The 16,417-nt window shown below is 38.2% G+C and overlaps 2 protein-coding genes and 1 long non-coding RNA gene across 5 annotated transcripts in view; 1 reads left to right on the plus strand and 2 right to left on the minus strand.

The window, feature by feature from the left end:
* On the minus strand, positions 1 to 5,792 carry sec22bb (SEC22 homolog B, vesicle trafficking protein b). Its single transcript, XM_086048198.1, has 5 exons — positions 5,560 to 5,792; positions 2,230 to 2,339; positions 1,966 to 2,126; positions 658 to 804; positions 1 to 504 (listed from the first exon to the last, which is right to left on the minus strand). Exons 1-5 carry the CDS (start codon positions 5,632 to 5,634, stop codon positions 350 to 352), a joined length of 648 nt encoding a protein of 215 aa, XP_085904324.1. The 5' UTR covers positions 5,635 to 5,792; the 3' UTR covers positions 1 to 349.
* LOC147138649 (uncharacterized) lies at positions 5,456 to 8,820 on the plus strand. The gene is made up of 4 exons (XR_015089092.1): positions 5,456 to 5,795; positions 7,164 to 7,417; positions 8,145 to 8,282; positions 8,462 to 8,820. It is a non-coding gene; the product is annotated as an uncharacterized LOC147138649 (long non-coding RNA).
* npl (N-acetylneuraminate pyruvate lyase (dihydrodipicolinate synthase)) overlaps positions 6,551 to 16,417 on the minus strand; it is a 10,210-nt gene continuing 343 nt past the window's right edge. Inside the window, exons 1-12 of one of the 3 annotated variants that reach the window (XM_086048195.1) lie at positions 15,810 to 16,340; positions 15,468 to 15,540; positions 13,927 to 14,000; positions 11,327 to 11,414; positions 10,783 to 10,840; positions 9,338 to 9,413; positions 9,149 to 9,241; positions 8,605 to 8,750; positions 8,481 to 8,527; positions 8,211 to 8,295; positions 7,761 to 7,800; positions 6,551 to 7,358 (exon numbers count right to left, since the gene is read on the minus strand). In XM_086048195.1, the coding sequence (XP_085904321.1) occupies positions 7,213 to 7,358; positions 7,761 to 7,800; positions 8,211 to 8,295; positions 8,481 to 8,527; positions 8,605 to 8,750; positions 9,149 to 9,241; positions 9,338 to 9,413; positions 10,783 to 10,840; positions 11,327 to 11,414; positions 13,927 to 14,000; positions 15,468 to 15,538 (924 nt within the window). In that variant the 5' untranslated portion in view covers positions 15,539 to 15,540; positions 15,810 to 16,340 and the 3' untranslated portion in view covers positions 6,551 to 7,212. Of the gene's footprint in view, positions 7,359 to 7,760; positions 7,801 to 8,210; positions 8,296 to 8,480; positions 8,528 to 8,604; positions 8,751 to 9,148; positions 9,242 to 9,337; positions 9,414 to 10,782; positions 10,841 to 11,326; positions 11,415 to 13,926; positions 14,001 to 15,467; positions 15,541 to 15,809; positions 16,341 to 16,417 lie in introns of those variants that run through there. The other 2 variants (XM_086048196.1, XM_086048197.1) reach the window with 2 other exon arrangements.

Genomic DNA, 16,417 nt, shown 5'->3' on the forward strand with positions numbered 1-16,417 from the left:
GATGGTGTCACCGTGAGGGTTTTATTAATCAATCATGTTCTAGCGTCAATGAATGCCAAAACCCACTTTGGTGTAAACTACACAGTATTAAAGAGAATATTAAGCAGCATTTGCAAGATTTGGGAAACTCACAACAGAAGTCCCTTGGTTTTTCCTCTTATTTGCACACGGTCACCTTCAAGACACCCACGCATTGACTTTTCCCGCGCGGGGCCACTAATCCCAAATCCGTCATGCCTTATTTGATCGTTCTGCAAAAGTGCCATTGTCTTAAAGTCTTATTAGGGGGTACTGTTTTTTTTTTTTTGTGTGTGTAAGTGGATGTAGACTACTGCACTCTCCTGCCTTCTCAGAGCCACCAGAAGCGCACGTAGACGATGAGCATGATGAAGAAAACGCCGCCGGCCGCCAGCTTGGCATACGTGGAGCGCGTGTTCAGGTACTTGGCGTCGCTGCGGTACTTCTTGGACAAGCTTGACAAGTTGCTGGCCTTGGAGTCCAACGCTGGTGGGAGGAGAAAGCACAAGTAAAGAGGAAAATTTATCGAGTTTGGCCAAGTGCTGTATCGAACTCTACTTGCCGTAAGATACGAGTGACCCAATTTACGGCAAGAAGCACAAATTTTATCATAAGCTTATATTTTAGTAGGTGACTTACCGGAGAGCGCCTCTCCTCTTTGCAGCACCTCTTCGATGTTGGCCACCATGATCCTCTGCACATCTTGCAGCTCTGTGTTGATACTGCCCAGGTTCCGCCGTGCCCGGCTATCAATGTAGGCCTTCTTGGTCTTTTGGATGTACGTGTCTTGACACACACAGTATGTTCCATTACTCAAGTGCTACGTGACAGAATCACTGTCTTTGAAGGTTTTAGTACAAATTTGGTAGTGCAGTTCAGTTGTATTTCACTTTGAAGTGCACTGCAGAGTTTCATTGAATCTTTTGGAGCCGAAACATTTATTGAGGTATATTTTCTAAATTGAATTTATCTGTAAAGCAATTTAATTCAAAGTACTGTTTTTTTTCTCCTGAGATTTAAGCGCAGTGTTGATGTTCGGACTGTACATTATGTTACAGCTACTTACAATAATATAAAATGTACTTTTTCAGAATAAAACTTTTTCTGCAATATGATCCAAGTGATAAGGCGGCGATGATATCATGACATTATCTAAAAAGGACAGGCCAAGTGTCCAATCTTCAAGTAGCCTTGAATTTTGTCCCCTTCATTTTTTATAAAATGACATTTAATAAATAACCAGTTATTTAATGAAAAAATTGTTGAGTAGATAATTAATTTTAAAAATTGTTATTTAGTATCAGAATCTATTCATATTAATTACTTGTTTAATCAAAAAAAATACAATAGCTTATTTGAATGAAAATATTATAATTAATGCAATACTTTAACTGTATTAATTACAATACATTTAATTCTAAATAAATTATGCATTTTGCCCATGTGAAATATGCTTATTTTTATTTTGATCATAGTTACAGAGTTATTCTATAATTCATTTGAGATGTATTTCATTAATAATATTTTTTACCATATTAAATGTTTTTTCATTGTAAAATAATTCAAGCATATTCTTTCATGTTATTTATTAATGCAATAATAATTCATGAACCACTATTCAAGTAATAATTCATCATAATTTTAGGTTAATCATGTTTAGTCTAATTCTAATCAATAAAAAAAAGTCAATTTATTTTAATAATAGCATCTTTTTTATTTTACTATTCATTTATAAAGTGCTGATAAATTAGCCAATTATTAAATAAAAAGAAAATTGTTTCTTTGACGAATCTTTTTAAATTCATAATAACATCAATTAACCAATTATTTAACGAGACAAATGAATAAAAATAAACGAATTTGTATAAACCAAGTTTATCTACACGAATACAACATCAAATTAATAAGCCCGGCCTGTAAACGCCCGTATTGAAAGTTTGCACTTACCGAACTCGATGAAGGAGTACGGCCGGGAGACTGTGGGCACCTTCTTGCCGTGCTGCTCGTGAAACTCGGCCTGCAGGTCCTCCAGGTAGGCGAAGGCCAGCTTCTTGGGGTAGCTGGCTTCGCACAGGACCAGGTAGCACACGCCTTTCTCCAGCACGTAGCTGCCCGCAAAGCAAGCAGCATCATGACGGAACTGACTCCGCTGGCAAGTAGCCAAGTACAAATACTTGGATACTTTTATTCTTTTTGTTGGCGGCGACTCACTGGAAGGACATGGAGCCGGCCTCTAAGGTGCAGCGCGTGGGGCTCTGCTCGTTGAGTTTTCTGAAAAGCTGCTTGGCTTGACTCTGGTACTGCTGCAGGTCGCGGCCCAACTGCAACACATAGCACACGCGTGCTTGGCGGCCTTGAACGCATCACAGTAGCGCCACATCAACAAAAATTGGAATATGGCATGTGTGCTACTTGTATTTGATGATTGTGTGTTTCTGTCTTACTTTGGGACTTTTAGCACATTATCCTGCATTTGGGCTGTCGGAGCATTCTTGAATGTGTCACAATAGCACCACGTCAAAACAAATAGGATTGTTTTGATACCGTAATCAAAAGTTGTCCAAATACTCAGAATTTAAGGCCCTCAACAGTATACAGGATTTCTGTAGTCCTTCATAAAAGCAATGTTTTTTTCCCCCCAAAATAAGGCATTTGCAAAATAATCTGCTTTTACATTGGGAAGGGTTAGGTTAACGTTTTTGTCTATTTACTGACATACTACAGATCATAACAGTAACTTAATCATAATAATTTAGTTTCTGCATTTTTCTGCACAGTCAACTTTAAATAGTATCCCGTTTTTTAAATAAAGGGATAGATTTTTTTTTTTCAAATCCAATTAATCAATCAGTTGACAAAATAGTTGACAGATTAATCAATTATTAAAATAGTTGCAGGTGGATAAGCTTTTAAAAACATTTTTTCTTTTTTACAATTATTGTTTTTAGAGCATTTGGTATGTCCGAGTCTACGTTAACTCATCACAGTAGCAGCACATTAACAAGTAGGTGTGTGTACTACTTTTATCAAAATGTTTTACTGAATTTACATTATCGGAGGAGAATGCATCGCAGTACCAGTACATAAATAAACAGTATGTTGTGCGCATGTGTGTGTACTACTTATATCACATGTTTTTTCCTGTCGGAATGTCTTTGAACACGTCACAGTAGCAGCACATATACGGGACTGTGTGTGTGTATGTGCTACTATTATATCGTTTTGCTGCATTTGACTGTTTGGAACCTTCTTGAACACATAAAGTGGCGCTACGTAAACATAAATATGATGCTTTGTGTGTGTGTCTGCGCATGCATGCATGTGTGTATAACACTGTCATTTTAATTTTAAGGATAAGTTTTCATGCATTAGGTCGGTCCCAATGTCTTTGAACACATCACAGTAGCAGCACATACACAAATAGGATGCTCTGTGTGCACGTATGCACATTTTGTTTTTTTTGTTTACAGTCCACATTTGGTCTTTTTGAGTGTCCGTGAATACATCACAGTAGCACTATATAAACACAAATAGGCTGCTCAGTATGAGTGTGTATGTACTGTACTACTTTTTTTTTTTTTTTAAACAACCATAGATAGGTTACAGTCAGCATTTGAGCTGTTGGCGTGTCTTTGAATGCATCGCAGTTGCCCCACATAAAAACACAAGAGGATGCCATGTAGATGACATTACTCAGCTTTTCAATAAAATATGCACAGTCTTTCAAGATGATGTCACATAGGATTGGGCTGACAGATCCCAGGCCTTTACTACATTTTTCCTGATCATTGAACTGATGTATGTTACTATTTTTAACCATCAGAAATAGTTCACAGTCAGCCTTTGGTCTTTGGGAGTGTCCTCGAAAGCATCGCAGCACATCAACACAAAAAGGATGCTGGGACACAAGGCGCAAACAACAACAACAACAAACCTTTTCGCTTCCCTTGTTGATAGCAAACGAGAGAGCAAGGAGAGTATGTTAGACTTCAATTACAGTGTATGAATTCAAATATCACACAGGATTACACGATTTGACAGTCATGGTTATGAGTCATAGTGGAAGAAGGCAAGGAATAGCTTTCTAAAGGAACTAACATTTTTATAGTGCATGGTACTTCCCTAATAATATGTTTTTAATTATTGCTGTTTTATCACAAGATGGAAAACAACAACTCCTATTTGGGTAAATGAATAATATCTGGAGGCATTTCTAGATAATACAACAATATTGTATGCATCAAGTCAGTTGAAGAAAAAGCGGATTCAAAATTGTTTATTTGAAGAGTGTTCCATTTTTTTTCAATGACATCAAAATTAATCTTCAGTATTATTTTTATTATTATTATTATTATTATTATGGCACAATATGGGGTTGGTGACTTTCACTTTCATAGTTTTCTACCTTAGGTACTCAAAGCACTTGAACACGGTTTCATTTGTGATTTTATCATTTGTGATTTTATGGCATTGGTATGTGTTGCCATGCCCTTTTATTTTGTTGAGAAATGTGCAATTTTAGGTTGTTTATTTGTGTTCGTGTGATTGTTATGTGTGCTCTATTGTACTGGCAGCTGTGGGCAGTGAGCCCAAGCCAAATTTCCAATTTGGAACAGTGAAGTTGATCTTATCTTATCTTATTTTATTTACCAACTGGGGGTTCAGTATCTTGCTCAAGGGCACTTTGACATGGTGACAAGTGTTGAGGACCGAACCCACAACCTTCAAGTTGGGAGAGGACCAATAATATAATAAAAACTAATTATAACATAAAACATTTAATGTTATTAATGTTAAGACTATAACAATTATTAACGATAGCATTAATTTACATTATTCATATTGGCACGATATGATTATTTAATACATTTTAGATCCTTCTGTTTGTTAATTGATGAGAAGTGTTAAAATACAACAGTATATTATTGTGTATGTATAAGACCATAATGACAATGATGATGATCATTCTTATACACAATAACATAATAAATGTTATCAACATAACGATTATGATTATTATCAATACACAACACTACTACTAACACAAAAAAATAGTTATATTGATATATAATCGTAATGATAATCATAAATAATAAGATCATAATGATTATTATTAAACATACATAATGGTAACATAATACTCATTAAGATTTTTATGGATAGAAAAATTAAAGTTTTCTTTCAATTATCAAAATAATATTTTAATACAAGTAAATCCAAGCTATACACAAGTATGCACAAATACATTGCACAAATATCTCTGAAATTGTTTCAAGTCAACGCAAGGGTTGTACCACAAATCCTTATTATGGATTAGGTCATATTCGTATTTGATTCTGACAGAAATCGTTTTGACGATGTGCAAATAAACAGGCCTGCAGCAGGAGGACTTTTAAACGGTGCCCAAGCTGCACACGTGGAAATAACGGAGCTCCCGTCTTAACTGACGATACCGCAGAGGCGTTTTGCGTACGCTCGCGACACACAAACGCACAAAACCCAAAAGAGGGGAATAAGAAACAAAGTGGCGTTGTGTCGAACCTGCTCGTCCTCCTGCATCGAGGCAGCCAGCGGCAGGCCGTCGGCCAGCCGGGCGATCATCGTCAGCAGCACCATCCTGTCAGCCAACGGCACACGACCTTTCGGGTTTTGTTGATTTTGACAGCCTGGAGAGAGCCCGAGTAGAAAAGGGACCACCAGGACAGATGACGTGACGACGCTGAGCTGGCCGGAACCTCGTCACAGCAGCCCTCGGGTCCGGGCACGTAACACTTCCGGTAATGTCGTCAGCCGGAACCTTTCCATCCTGAGAAAGTTTCCGTGAATTTCCCAACCCGTGTTTAGCTGGAGAAAACTTGCTTCATTATTTGTAAAGTGGTCACATTTCCCACTCGTGTCTTTATTAAGGCCTGAGCAGCGACTGCCAAACTGAAATAATTGTTCCTTCCTATTCTTAATTATTTTTTGACAAATGAATCGGGACAGTCTAAAACGTTTAATGTAAAAAGCTGAACGCCACTTATTGTCCCCACTTCAACCTCTGAAAATATTAGAACGATCGTCCCAATATTTAGGATTTTATGGACATTGAGCCTTTTCCTCTCCGTAGAAAACGTTTAATGTAACTTGATGTCAGAAAGAATTGATAAATATTAACACAAATATATATGGACATCTATGCCAAGTTCAACCGCTGCTAAAAGAACCCTAATATTTGGGATTTTATGGCCATTAACGGGTCTAACTATAAATAATTACAACGCATGGTAATCTGTATGGCCCAAGCTTTTATATGTAAAACTGAAAAACAAAAAAATGAAAATATTTAAAAAAACAACAACAACGATGTTAGAAAAAAGTAAATACATTTTAAAATCAGCGTCAAAAATACATTTAGGAACAAACAAGGCCATCACTGATTCAAATTTGCTGTTGACCTGGCAGAGTCATTATGCATATGTATCAATTTTGTTTGTTTCTGTAACCAACCAAAGCTAATAGGACTTAAACTACAGAAAATACAAGAGTAAAGTTAAATGAAGCTAATTTTATTTGTATAGCCCTTACGCACAAAAGAATCTCAAAGGCATTCACAGGCCCACATTTGACAAAAATTGGCAACATCACATGACTCAATGGCACATCCAAGGAAAAACTCAAAATCCAATTTCAGGCAGAAAGAACACCTTCAGAAGGGACCACAGATTAGGGTCTCAACATGTGTGAAAATTCATTAAAATTTGCACACACCTCAGGTTTATATGATAAAAAAATGGAGTGCCAGTACCCCAACGTGGCCAGGGCTACAGGGGCTTTTTATAGCTGTTCGCAGCTCTAGTTACAGTACCTGGATATCAAGAACATTGAATAAGTGCACAAACGGCTTTCCAGAGTTGCTAGTTCCCTGAGAAAAATGTGCATACTTTCAAATGGGCAACAGGAGGAAGCGGTGCCACATTTATACAGGTATTAAATTCAACATGAACGGATTAATTATTAACATATATATCGGAAGATGATCAAATAAAAACACATGACATACTGTAACACACGATACAAACATACAATTGCATTTAATATAGTAAAAGAAGAAATCCCTTGATTATTCCAACAATACAGTAATAATAACGCATATTTCTTTGAAGACACAGATACAGTTGATGAATGCTGAGTGGTAGGAGTGCTTCGGTGACATCAGTGCATGGAGAAGAGGTGCTGGTACTTCTGCTTGATGGACACGGCGTGGCTTTGAGGACATGGCATGACGGGGAGGCGAGGAGGACCCAGCTGCAGGCCTGACACCTCGTTCATCAGCTGCTTGTTCACGCCCACGTCGAATCCTGACAACCACCAGAAAGAAATTTCAAGCAGACAGACATCCACAGAGAAAAAATATCAAGTACTAATACTTTGTTACTGTACTTAATCACATTTTTCAGGTATCCGTACAGTCAATCTCCACATAACCTATATGGGTAGGGTTTCTTTTTTTTGGGGGGGGGGCTATCCCTCATTATTCCCTGAAAAACTCTTTTGGCGCAATCTGGTGGCATCTCGGTACATTGAACTGAGGGATGGCGCTTCATTTTAGCAAGCCATAGCCTTGTCATGTAGAAAATATGCTTTTCCGCCATCTTGGAGCACCAAGATGCAATTACTTTTTAACACACTGCATTTATTTATTATATCCATATACTTATTTGAAAACAAGGCATAAAATGCCCTATTTAAATTGAACTCACCAACTTTAACAGCATGACTGATGAACTCTTGCATCTTGAACTGCTCAAAAGGAAAAATAAAATAGGACAAAGAGATTAGCATTTTTCAATGGAAAGCTGTTGCAGAGGTTATCAAACGTTTGGGGTCCAGCCCCCCTCAAAAGACTTTTTTTTAACGTTCCATGCTTGTAATGAAGAAAAATAGCACCATATTGCATAAAAACAAAAGACCGGAAAGAAACTTGTTTTATAATGTGTTGGATGGTGCCTTTATGGGGCGTGGCCTAGTGAGTGATGTCGTAATCTAGAATCAGGTTTGAAATGTGTGTCTGGATGTGAGTAGTGGCCTACAGCAGCTGTTTGTGAGTGTTCTCATTTTGCATTTTTGTGTTTGACTGTTGAAAGTGCATCGGCGACATGGACGGCCAGTTTGAGAACCACAATTGGATGGAAAAACTGCACAAACTGTACCTGAAGGCTCCTGGCCTGCACAAGGTTGCCATTCTCAAACTCTGACAACAGCTTGTTCATGTGACTTCCCAGGTAGTTGTACGTGCTGCAGGAGAGCAAATGAGGGTGAATTAGGGCTGAACAATTAATGGAATTAAAATGCAATTTTCACATCGTTTGTATCTTTGTATGTAAAGGTTATATATAGTGCATTTAAAGTTCATACTAAATTTGAAAAGAAAACCCAATATCGCCAACTTTTTTGTGTGTAGCGTATGGTGTAAAGATGACCTGCCAACTGCTCCGTGGGCTCCCAACGCGAGGGCTGCCAACAGTTGCTACATGACAGGACAAGAGAAGTCGATTAGCCCAAAAGGAGGCGGAGGTGTGGTCATGTGGTGTGAGCGCAGCGGACCTCGTCCACGCCGTACAGGATGGACCAGTGGGGCTGAATGCGACTGATGCATTGGCCCAAGTCCATCAGGTCGCTCCCAGAGAATTTCACTCCTCGGAAGGAGGGAATGGCCGTCTCGATGCCTTCCAGCAAGTCGCTTGCTGGCACTTAGAGAAGGCAAGACACATTCAATTATGGAAAATAGACTCTTAGCTTATAATGAATACAAATGTGGTTTGGGGTCATTAATCACCCCCAAAAAATCTAAAATTTTTAACCAAGTTCAGTTTCATGAAACTTGGTGTACTTGTTGCCAGTGATGGCACAATTTTCTTTCCAAGCGCTTTTCTTTACACATAAAGCAAATTTTCTCCGGATTTTTTACACCATGCTCCTTGTGAGTGTTTTCATTTAAAAAAAAAAAATAAAAAATTTAAGAGAAAGTCAAACTAAGCCCGCCAGCAAAGTTGATTGTACATCTGAGGTTCGTCCTAAAAATTCACTCCAAAGCCCAACATCATTAACTTTTTGTGAGAAGTGTTTTCCGCAATACAACAAGACTCACCATTAACGCCAGTAAGAGCTGGAAGGTGGTAGTAGTAGAAGGGCACAGTCGGAGCCACGTCAGCAACCTTCTGGAGGTATGCCCTCACCGACTCTGAGAAGGGAAAAGATGCGCACGTTCTGGTTCTCTTCTACTTTTCACATGCAACCACACTTAAATGCGTTTTTTTCCGCTTAAAGCCGCGCATACCTGCAGAGCGAGGTTTGAAGAAGGAGGGAGCGATGACTGCTATGCCGTCGACCCCGATCTCAACAGCATGGCGAGCCTGAACAAACCATCAAAAGCACAACATTCAACTATATTATTTGTTCCAGGAAATTGTAATAATTTATTCCCAACTGGCTCGTCTACTCATTTCATAGGGTTTCTCTTGGCTGTACTACTTCCAGTACATGCATGTATATTTCAGCCTCTATGATTTGCCACGCTAATGCCAAAGTCTAATGATCTAATTTAAATACGAGTAATCTTTTTCTCTTAAGAAAAACAGCCTTCTGTGACATTGCACTTTATAAAAATAAAAAATACAGTAATGACATGTACAACGTAAAGGATTATACAGTTTTCGACATTTTTTTTGCTTCATTTCAATGGACATTGTGCTGCTCCTTCTGATGTATGCCAGTTGGGGGCAGTATAATACAGACATGGATATACATTGAGACGGTCACTCCTCAGTAAGCTGCAGTAATATTAGTCATTCTTCGCAGAGGATAAAGAAAATATGCCTGTGAGTATTGCTATCCAGATACTTGTATTGCTCCACAATTTGTGTTCAAATATTGGTGGCTTGGCATGTTGAATTGTGTGTTAGCATTTGTAAGCTTTCCTAACCAAAGCTAAGTGGTTGTTTTAAATGTACGTGCAAGGCAAGGGCAAGGCAAAGTAAAAAAATAATTTAAAATTTGGGATCAGAATGTTGGCTATGGATTTGTGGAGGTTGTCGCCAATTCAATATTCGGAAGAATACAATTCTGGTGACTGATTAATTGGACGATTAATTAAAATATATACAAGGTGACACAAAAAACCCTAGAACTTTTAACAACCCAATAAAACCAAGACGGATGGAAGAAAAATGTTCTTCATAGTAATTGAAATCTTAAAATATGCCATTTAAGAAACAATGATGGAATTTCCATTCTTTTAAGAATTGCATCTTGTAGATGGCTTCCTCCTGTACGAATGCATTCAAAAATTACCATTTTTTTGGGTCACCCTATATAATGAATTAAACTAATTAAAATTTTACAATACTTTGTTCTATCTTGAGTATTTGTTTAACCTTACCAACAGAGAAAAAAAATCTGCCAAATTTTGAATATTTTTGCTGCTTTCTTTGGGGAGTGATGGGTGGGCGAATGTCTTATCCTTGTCTTATGATGATTTAATTTTAATTTTAAAAGCCCAAACATTGGTTGATTAATCAGTTGGGCCCTCGAATTAATTCGAGTCATCATTGATGGCCCAGCGACCAAAGGGAGACATTGCATTCCAGTGATCCCAGTGATCCAGTGAAGACACCTCTACTCTGCACAGTCATTATCTCATGTGTGAATGATTGTGAATTAATTGCAGTTGTTGTATTTCTTTCAAGCGTGTGGTTATAATGAACACTAATAAGGGGAACTCACCAGCTCTTGGGAATCTTTGAGACTGGTACAGCCAACGTGCACAATCACCTGCTCCATTCTGTACAAAAAAAGAGGACACAGTTGAGTGTAGCACTGTTGTTTTGCTTCAATGCGCGAATCCTATTTATTACAGTAATAATTAAATCTTGATATAAATAAATAAGCCTCATATTTCTCGTAGTGACGTTTTTAGACACAGGTTTGCTTGACTTTATTAATTTAATTTTTTAAAAGGGGAATTCAATGGAAACATTTTCCTTGCAATATTATGTCTAGACTGTCTTATAACTTGTGGGGGCACATTTATAAAAACAAATTGTTGCTTTGAATTTACTTTTAATTGGACTTGATATCACAAACAATTATGCCCTACAAATGCTGCCTAGCAACAAATACTGGGGAAAATGGCTGATATGCCCAAGTAAAAAAATTATTCTGCTGATGTGACAAAATGTCGTTGATCCCCAAGGGGGAAAAATGTATTTAATAATATAATGCTCACTCTCTGAATGTTTTGAACTCCTGCATCCATGCCAAGACTTACTTTCCCTTGGCTTTCCGACACCAGTCCTCCGCCAGTAACTTCCTCTCGGCGACGCTGAGAGACATGCCCTCTCCGGTGGTGCCATTCACTGCGAGCAAGTACGGGTTATTTTTTTTACAGGCTAACGCGGGATTCAGAGAGCGCATCTCAAAAGGTAAAAAGTGACTGGGCTAGATAGGGAGAGAGAACCAAACATTGTGGTCAACAAATACAGGAAACAGAAAAAGAGCAAGACAAATTGATACTGTAAGCGAACAAAACACCTGCTTTTCCACTAGGAGGCGCCCCAAGAGTAATTAACAGTCAACCAGAGATGGGCAGTAAAGAGCTACATTTGCTAAATTACATTTACTGAAGTTTTTTTTTTTTAAACAACTACTTGTCAGAGTAGTTTTAATGCAAGATAATTTTTACTTTTACTTTAGTATTTTTGTTAAATAAAGGGTGTGCCCCCCCCCCCCCCCCCCAAAAAAAGAAGAAAAACAGGCCCTGAAAAATGTGGATTTGCAAATTTGGAAATGGATTTCTGAAGAAGAAGAGGCCAATGAGTATAATGTTTTAATGCGATGTTCTAAACACAATGAACTATTTATGCCTAAAGGTGCATTTGATTCTGTAAAAATGTTGAAAATTTTAAGAAATTATGTCTATTGAAAGTTGGGGCTTGTTTTTATTTTGGGTCACCCTGTAGAATTGCTCCAATACGTTGAACTACATTCTGCGCTCTTCCTGTATTTTTATCTACAGGGATTTATTGTTGCTTGCGCAACCACCTCTGATTCATCAGAGGGACGTGTCACGCGACAACGGCCTCAAATTGACTCGTTTGTGTGAAACACAGCAGAAATCTATAGTGACCTTACAAACAGGCGCCAGCTCATCCGTTACCCGAGTAAGCGTAAGCGGTAAAGAAAATGAATGGCTGGACTAAGCTATGTCAAGTGCTGTCATTTGTGTCTGCCTAAAAACCTCGGCATTTAAGATGACAACAACTACACTTGGAACTTGAGAACCATACTTTTACTTAAACGGGAAATCAACCCAAACATTTTTTTTTTCAAGAACATGTTCCAAGCAGGCCCACTAGTTGAAACACGGCATTCTGATTAATAGTGCGTTTGTGCAATATGAGTTAAGCAGCAAAATCCACCTGTTTTTAGCCATCTCAGGGGGCGACCATTTTGACATTTCGGTCGACTGAAAATGACAACACAACTACCCACGGCTCAGGGAACGACCAATCACAGTCGCCTGTTTTCTAAAGCTGAGCCGTGATTGGTCGTTACCTGAGCACTGGGTAGCTGTGATGTAATTTTCAGTTGACAGAAGTGACAAGATGGCCGCCCCCGTAGATGGCTAAAAATTAAATTATTCCACAAATGCAATTTTTATCAACTAGTGGGCTTGCATAGAAAATATTCTTGAAAAATATATGTTTGGGTTGATTTCTGCTTTAAGTCATACTTTTCCAAAATAACATAACACTTGGGTCCAATTTTTGGCTACTCTATCCATCTCTCCAGTCAATAGGGTATCGTTTATTGATGAAGAATACAATAACAAAAATGTTACTTTTGATTTTTTTTAAAAGCTTTTTTTAAATGTTAGAGAACTGGTTCACTGTTGTTACATTTAGTAGGCCAAGATGAACGTCAGTATCCCACTGAGTGCTTTATCACCTTTTTTCAAAGCCAACCGTTGTCCAATTTTTAGCTGAAAGTGCCACCTTTTGAGTTTTGTGATGGCAGAATAAAATACAGTAACCGATTAATCTAAGAAATCATATCTTTAATAAAATGTCTTTTTTGGATCCCTTAACACATGCAACAATAAAAATATCACTTTTTGAGTGGCCTTAATGGTTACTCAACTAAAATTTGAGCTGTTGGGGAAGAACATTTGACTGTTTTCGAACATTTTGTCCTTTAGCATTTGTTTAACTTTATAGCAGAGAGGAAAAATGTGCAAAAATCTGAAGATTTTTTTTTGCAGGCTCATGTGATGCTAAAGAGGAGGCACAGAATTTGACCCACAAGAAAATGATGAGTGGCCTTGTTCGGGGCAGGATATTTGATTTCAACATCAGAGATAATGTTTCCTCTTCCCTACCTTCAGAGGAGACTTACCCTCGTGATACCAGTGGTATCATGTCACAGTTATAAAAAACATTAATACAGTGGCAACTTGAGATACAACCAGTGCTGCCAAACAAATCCTGCGCCTGCGGATTGTGACGTGACAGTGGTTGTTAATTTGTTATAACTAGTTGTTTACGTGATGTATCAGTTGCTCTGCAGTTGCTGCAATCTTCAATTTCCGTGTCATATCTGCAAATGGGTCTCCAAATTCCGCTCCTCACATGACAGTGGTGGCATTAAAAAGGTGGAATAACTCGAATGCCCCGCTGAGGCCTCAGGTACCAGATGCAAATTTTGCTGCTTGCTTTACAGACAGTTTAAAAAGCAAATTTGACAAACTAAGAAAACAGGTTATGCTAATATGGCGAGCAGAGCTGTGACGACATGGCCAATTGAGGCGGGAACAAGCACACACACCAGATAGGTACTGAAAGGAACAATTTATAGTATGTGTACACTTACCAAAAATGCTATTTACACCTTGCTTCTCTGTCAAGTAGTCAATATAAGGTCCAATCTCTGATAGGTTGACTTCACTGTTATGGGAAAACACATGCAGCCCCCCCAAATTTGGCAAAAAGACATCTACAAGCTGTCACCAATTTGTAGATACAAGTGAGTGACAAATTAACAGGGTCACCTCAACACATCAACCTCTCTGAAACAAGACCAACTTCTCTCTTAGCCTGAAAATGTGATTGCTGACATCCTCTTTTTAGACTGCTTATTCATCTTTTTTTTCTAACACCCTGTTGTTTTGTCATCTGACTGTATCTTACCATGACATATTCAAAGTATCCCAAAAGTCACTCTACACTTGCTTTTTCTATTTGGTTTCAGGTATCATTTGGACAAATGTAAGTCCATCAGTATTTGAAAGCTTCAGCATTCCACCCTTGCCCATAGCTCACCAATTAACAGCGGAGCAGCATCACAAAGAGTTTTTAGGCGCAGTTGGAGTAGATTTATGGCTGTCACACTACTCCAACGCAAAGAACAATTTCAACTATTTAGGGCAAGTTTCTCAAAACTAGATCTGTTCTTGAAAACAACAAAGCAGAAGGCCTTATACCTTCATGAATGATAAAAACAATTTTGGAACTCCTCGAGCAGGTGATCTCGAAAAACTGTGATGGTCGATCTAGAGTGGGGCAAGGGTAACGGCGTGTCTAGCCCATTTTGGGGGTTGCTAAAGCACCCCTAAGATGATCCAAGCATCCCCAAAATTTGAGGGATCTCAAGATGTTATTTGCTGTACGACCCTTTTAACAAGCTAGGGAAGTGTTAAAGCCATACAGTACTTGGTAGAAACATAATATTTTATCAACAAAAATACAGTACAGCCCTTTTGCCTCAAAAATGGTTTAATGCACCAGCCAAGCCTTCCACATGGAGTACCTTACCCTACCTTACTTAAAACAAGAATATCTGTCAAATGTCTTTACTTCTACCACTCAGTAAAAACACATTTATTATAATTACCAGGCCTAACTTCCGTTTTTATGTTGTTAGGAGTTAGAAGACTTTTTTTCTAGATAAGAAATATTACAGGTAGTCAGACAGTACCACTTTTTTTGTAATTGCAATGAGAAGCACACTTTTGACAAGCTAATTTGTTAATATTAAAGCCAACGTGCTACTGATTAGCTAACTGACTGGTTGTCCATTATTATTGAAACTCTCTTCTGAATATGTGTGCACGTGCGTGTTTTTGGAGTAGTAAAATGTGAAACCCCCATTTCCCCTGCCGACCGAATGCCCCTGTAGGACGTGCTCTGGCGCTCAAATTATCAGCACCCCTAAACCTCTCTCCTAGAATCACTCCTGAGTAAAGAAAGGATTTGTTAACAAAAAGTGAACTGCCAAAAGCTGATGGCGTCATTCCTGAAATGGAAGAGAAAATTAGGTGTATTGTGACTTTTGGGGCACCCTCTCTAATTTGAATATATACAGTATAATATATTTAGTGATTGATTGGGTTTATTTTATTTTAAAATACGTACCCTTGGGAGGTGAATGGAGTGAATGTGGCCGCAACCAGGCCAGTCAATTTCTTCTCAGCAGATTGAGCCATAGCTGACCGGTCCACGTTAACGTGCAAAAATGAAATAAAATGACAAATGCTATACAATAACGCAAAAACACGATTTTTTTTCCCCAGCAATGTTTTACAAAATAACTTGTATGTGAATCTAAAAGGTATGTGTTTGTAACATAATACTACTCATAAAACCATTGGCATTAAAATAATTCAACAGCAATTCGCAACGTAAACGATCATGTATGTTAGCTATAAGCGATCGAAAAGTGTAAATCCCTTTTTCAAAGTGCCAGCTAATGCCTACCTGTTGGAACTCGTCCCTTTCCCTGCGAGTGTGAGTCAAGTACTGTACTTCAGAGGTAATCGGGTGCGGATTATGATCATGTCTGATGTTTTGGTTTGGGAGTTTGAGTATGTAGTCTCTCACGTGAACGCGTCAAGTGAGCGCAAAGCTTTGTGGGAAATGTAGTTTGGAGTCCTAAAAAGAAGCCATCACGGTTCAAACAATGCAATTGTGAGGTGGTTATCACGTTTAATTTTACACGATTCAATTAAAATGTGACTTATTGGAATTTTGTGATACGTCGATTTCGGGGAGGGCTGATCTTAATAGTTACATTTACATTCTCGTAGTGTTAAATTATAATTTAGTGGAAAGTGTGAGTGTATGTCTTTATAACATCGGCCTTCCTTTGCGACATGAATAACATTCCGATTCTAAAGAGGCTTTATTTCCTATTTTTGTGGAGTGACCCTAAAGGCATCGTATAATCTGATTTGTCAGACATCGAATCTTTGTACATGCCGGTGTAAATTGAGAAGAATGATCAAATTCTAAATAGATACGTTTAGTAATAAGCGCATACGAAAATAAAATGATATTTACTCTGGCTTCGTTGAAGTTTTGTCATG

This window comes from Filicampus tigris, chromosome 12 (assembly GCF_054856515.1).
Source record: "Filicampus tigris isolate MCC_2025a chromosome 12, RoL_Ftig_1.0, whole genome shotgun sequence".
In the NCBI taxonomy this organism is placed as follows: domain Eukaryota; kingdom Metazoa; phylum Chordata; class Actinopteri; order Syngnathiformes; family Syngnathidae; genus Filicampus; species Filicampus tigris.

Coding starts and splice junctions, on each gene's coding strand:
- sec22bb (XM_086048198.1), bottom strand. CDS start 5,634: ATGGTGCTGCTGACGATGATCGCCCGGCTGGCCGACGGCCTGCCGCTG. Junction 2,127..2,229: donor GCCGGCTCCATGTCCTTCCA/GTGAGTCGCCGC, acceptor CTTTGCGGGCAG/CTACGTGCTGGAGAAAGGCG. Junction 805..1,965: donor GTACTCCTTCATCGAGTTCG/GTAAGTGCAAAC, acceptor GTGTGTGTCAAG/ACACGTACATCCAAAAGACC.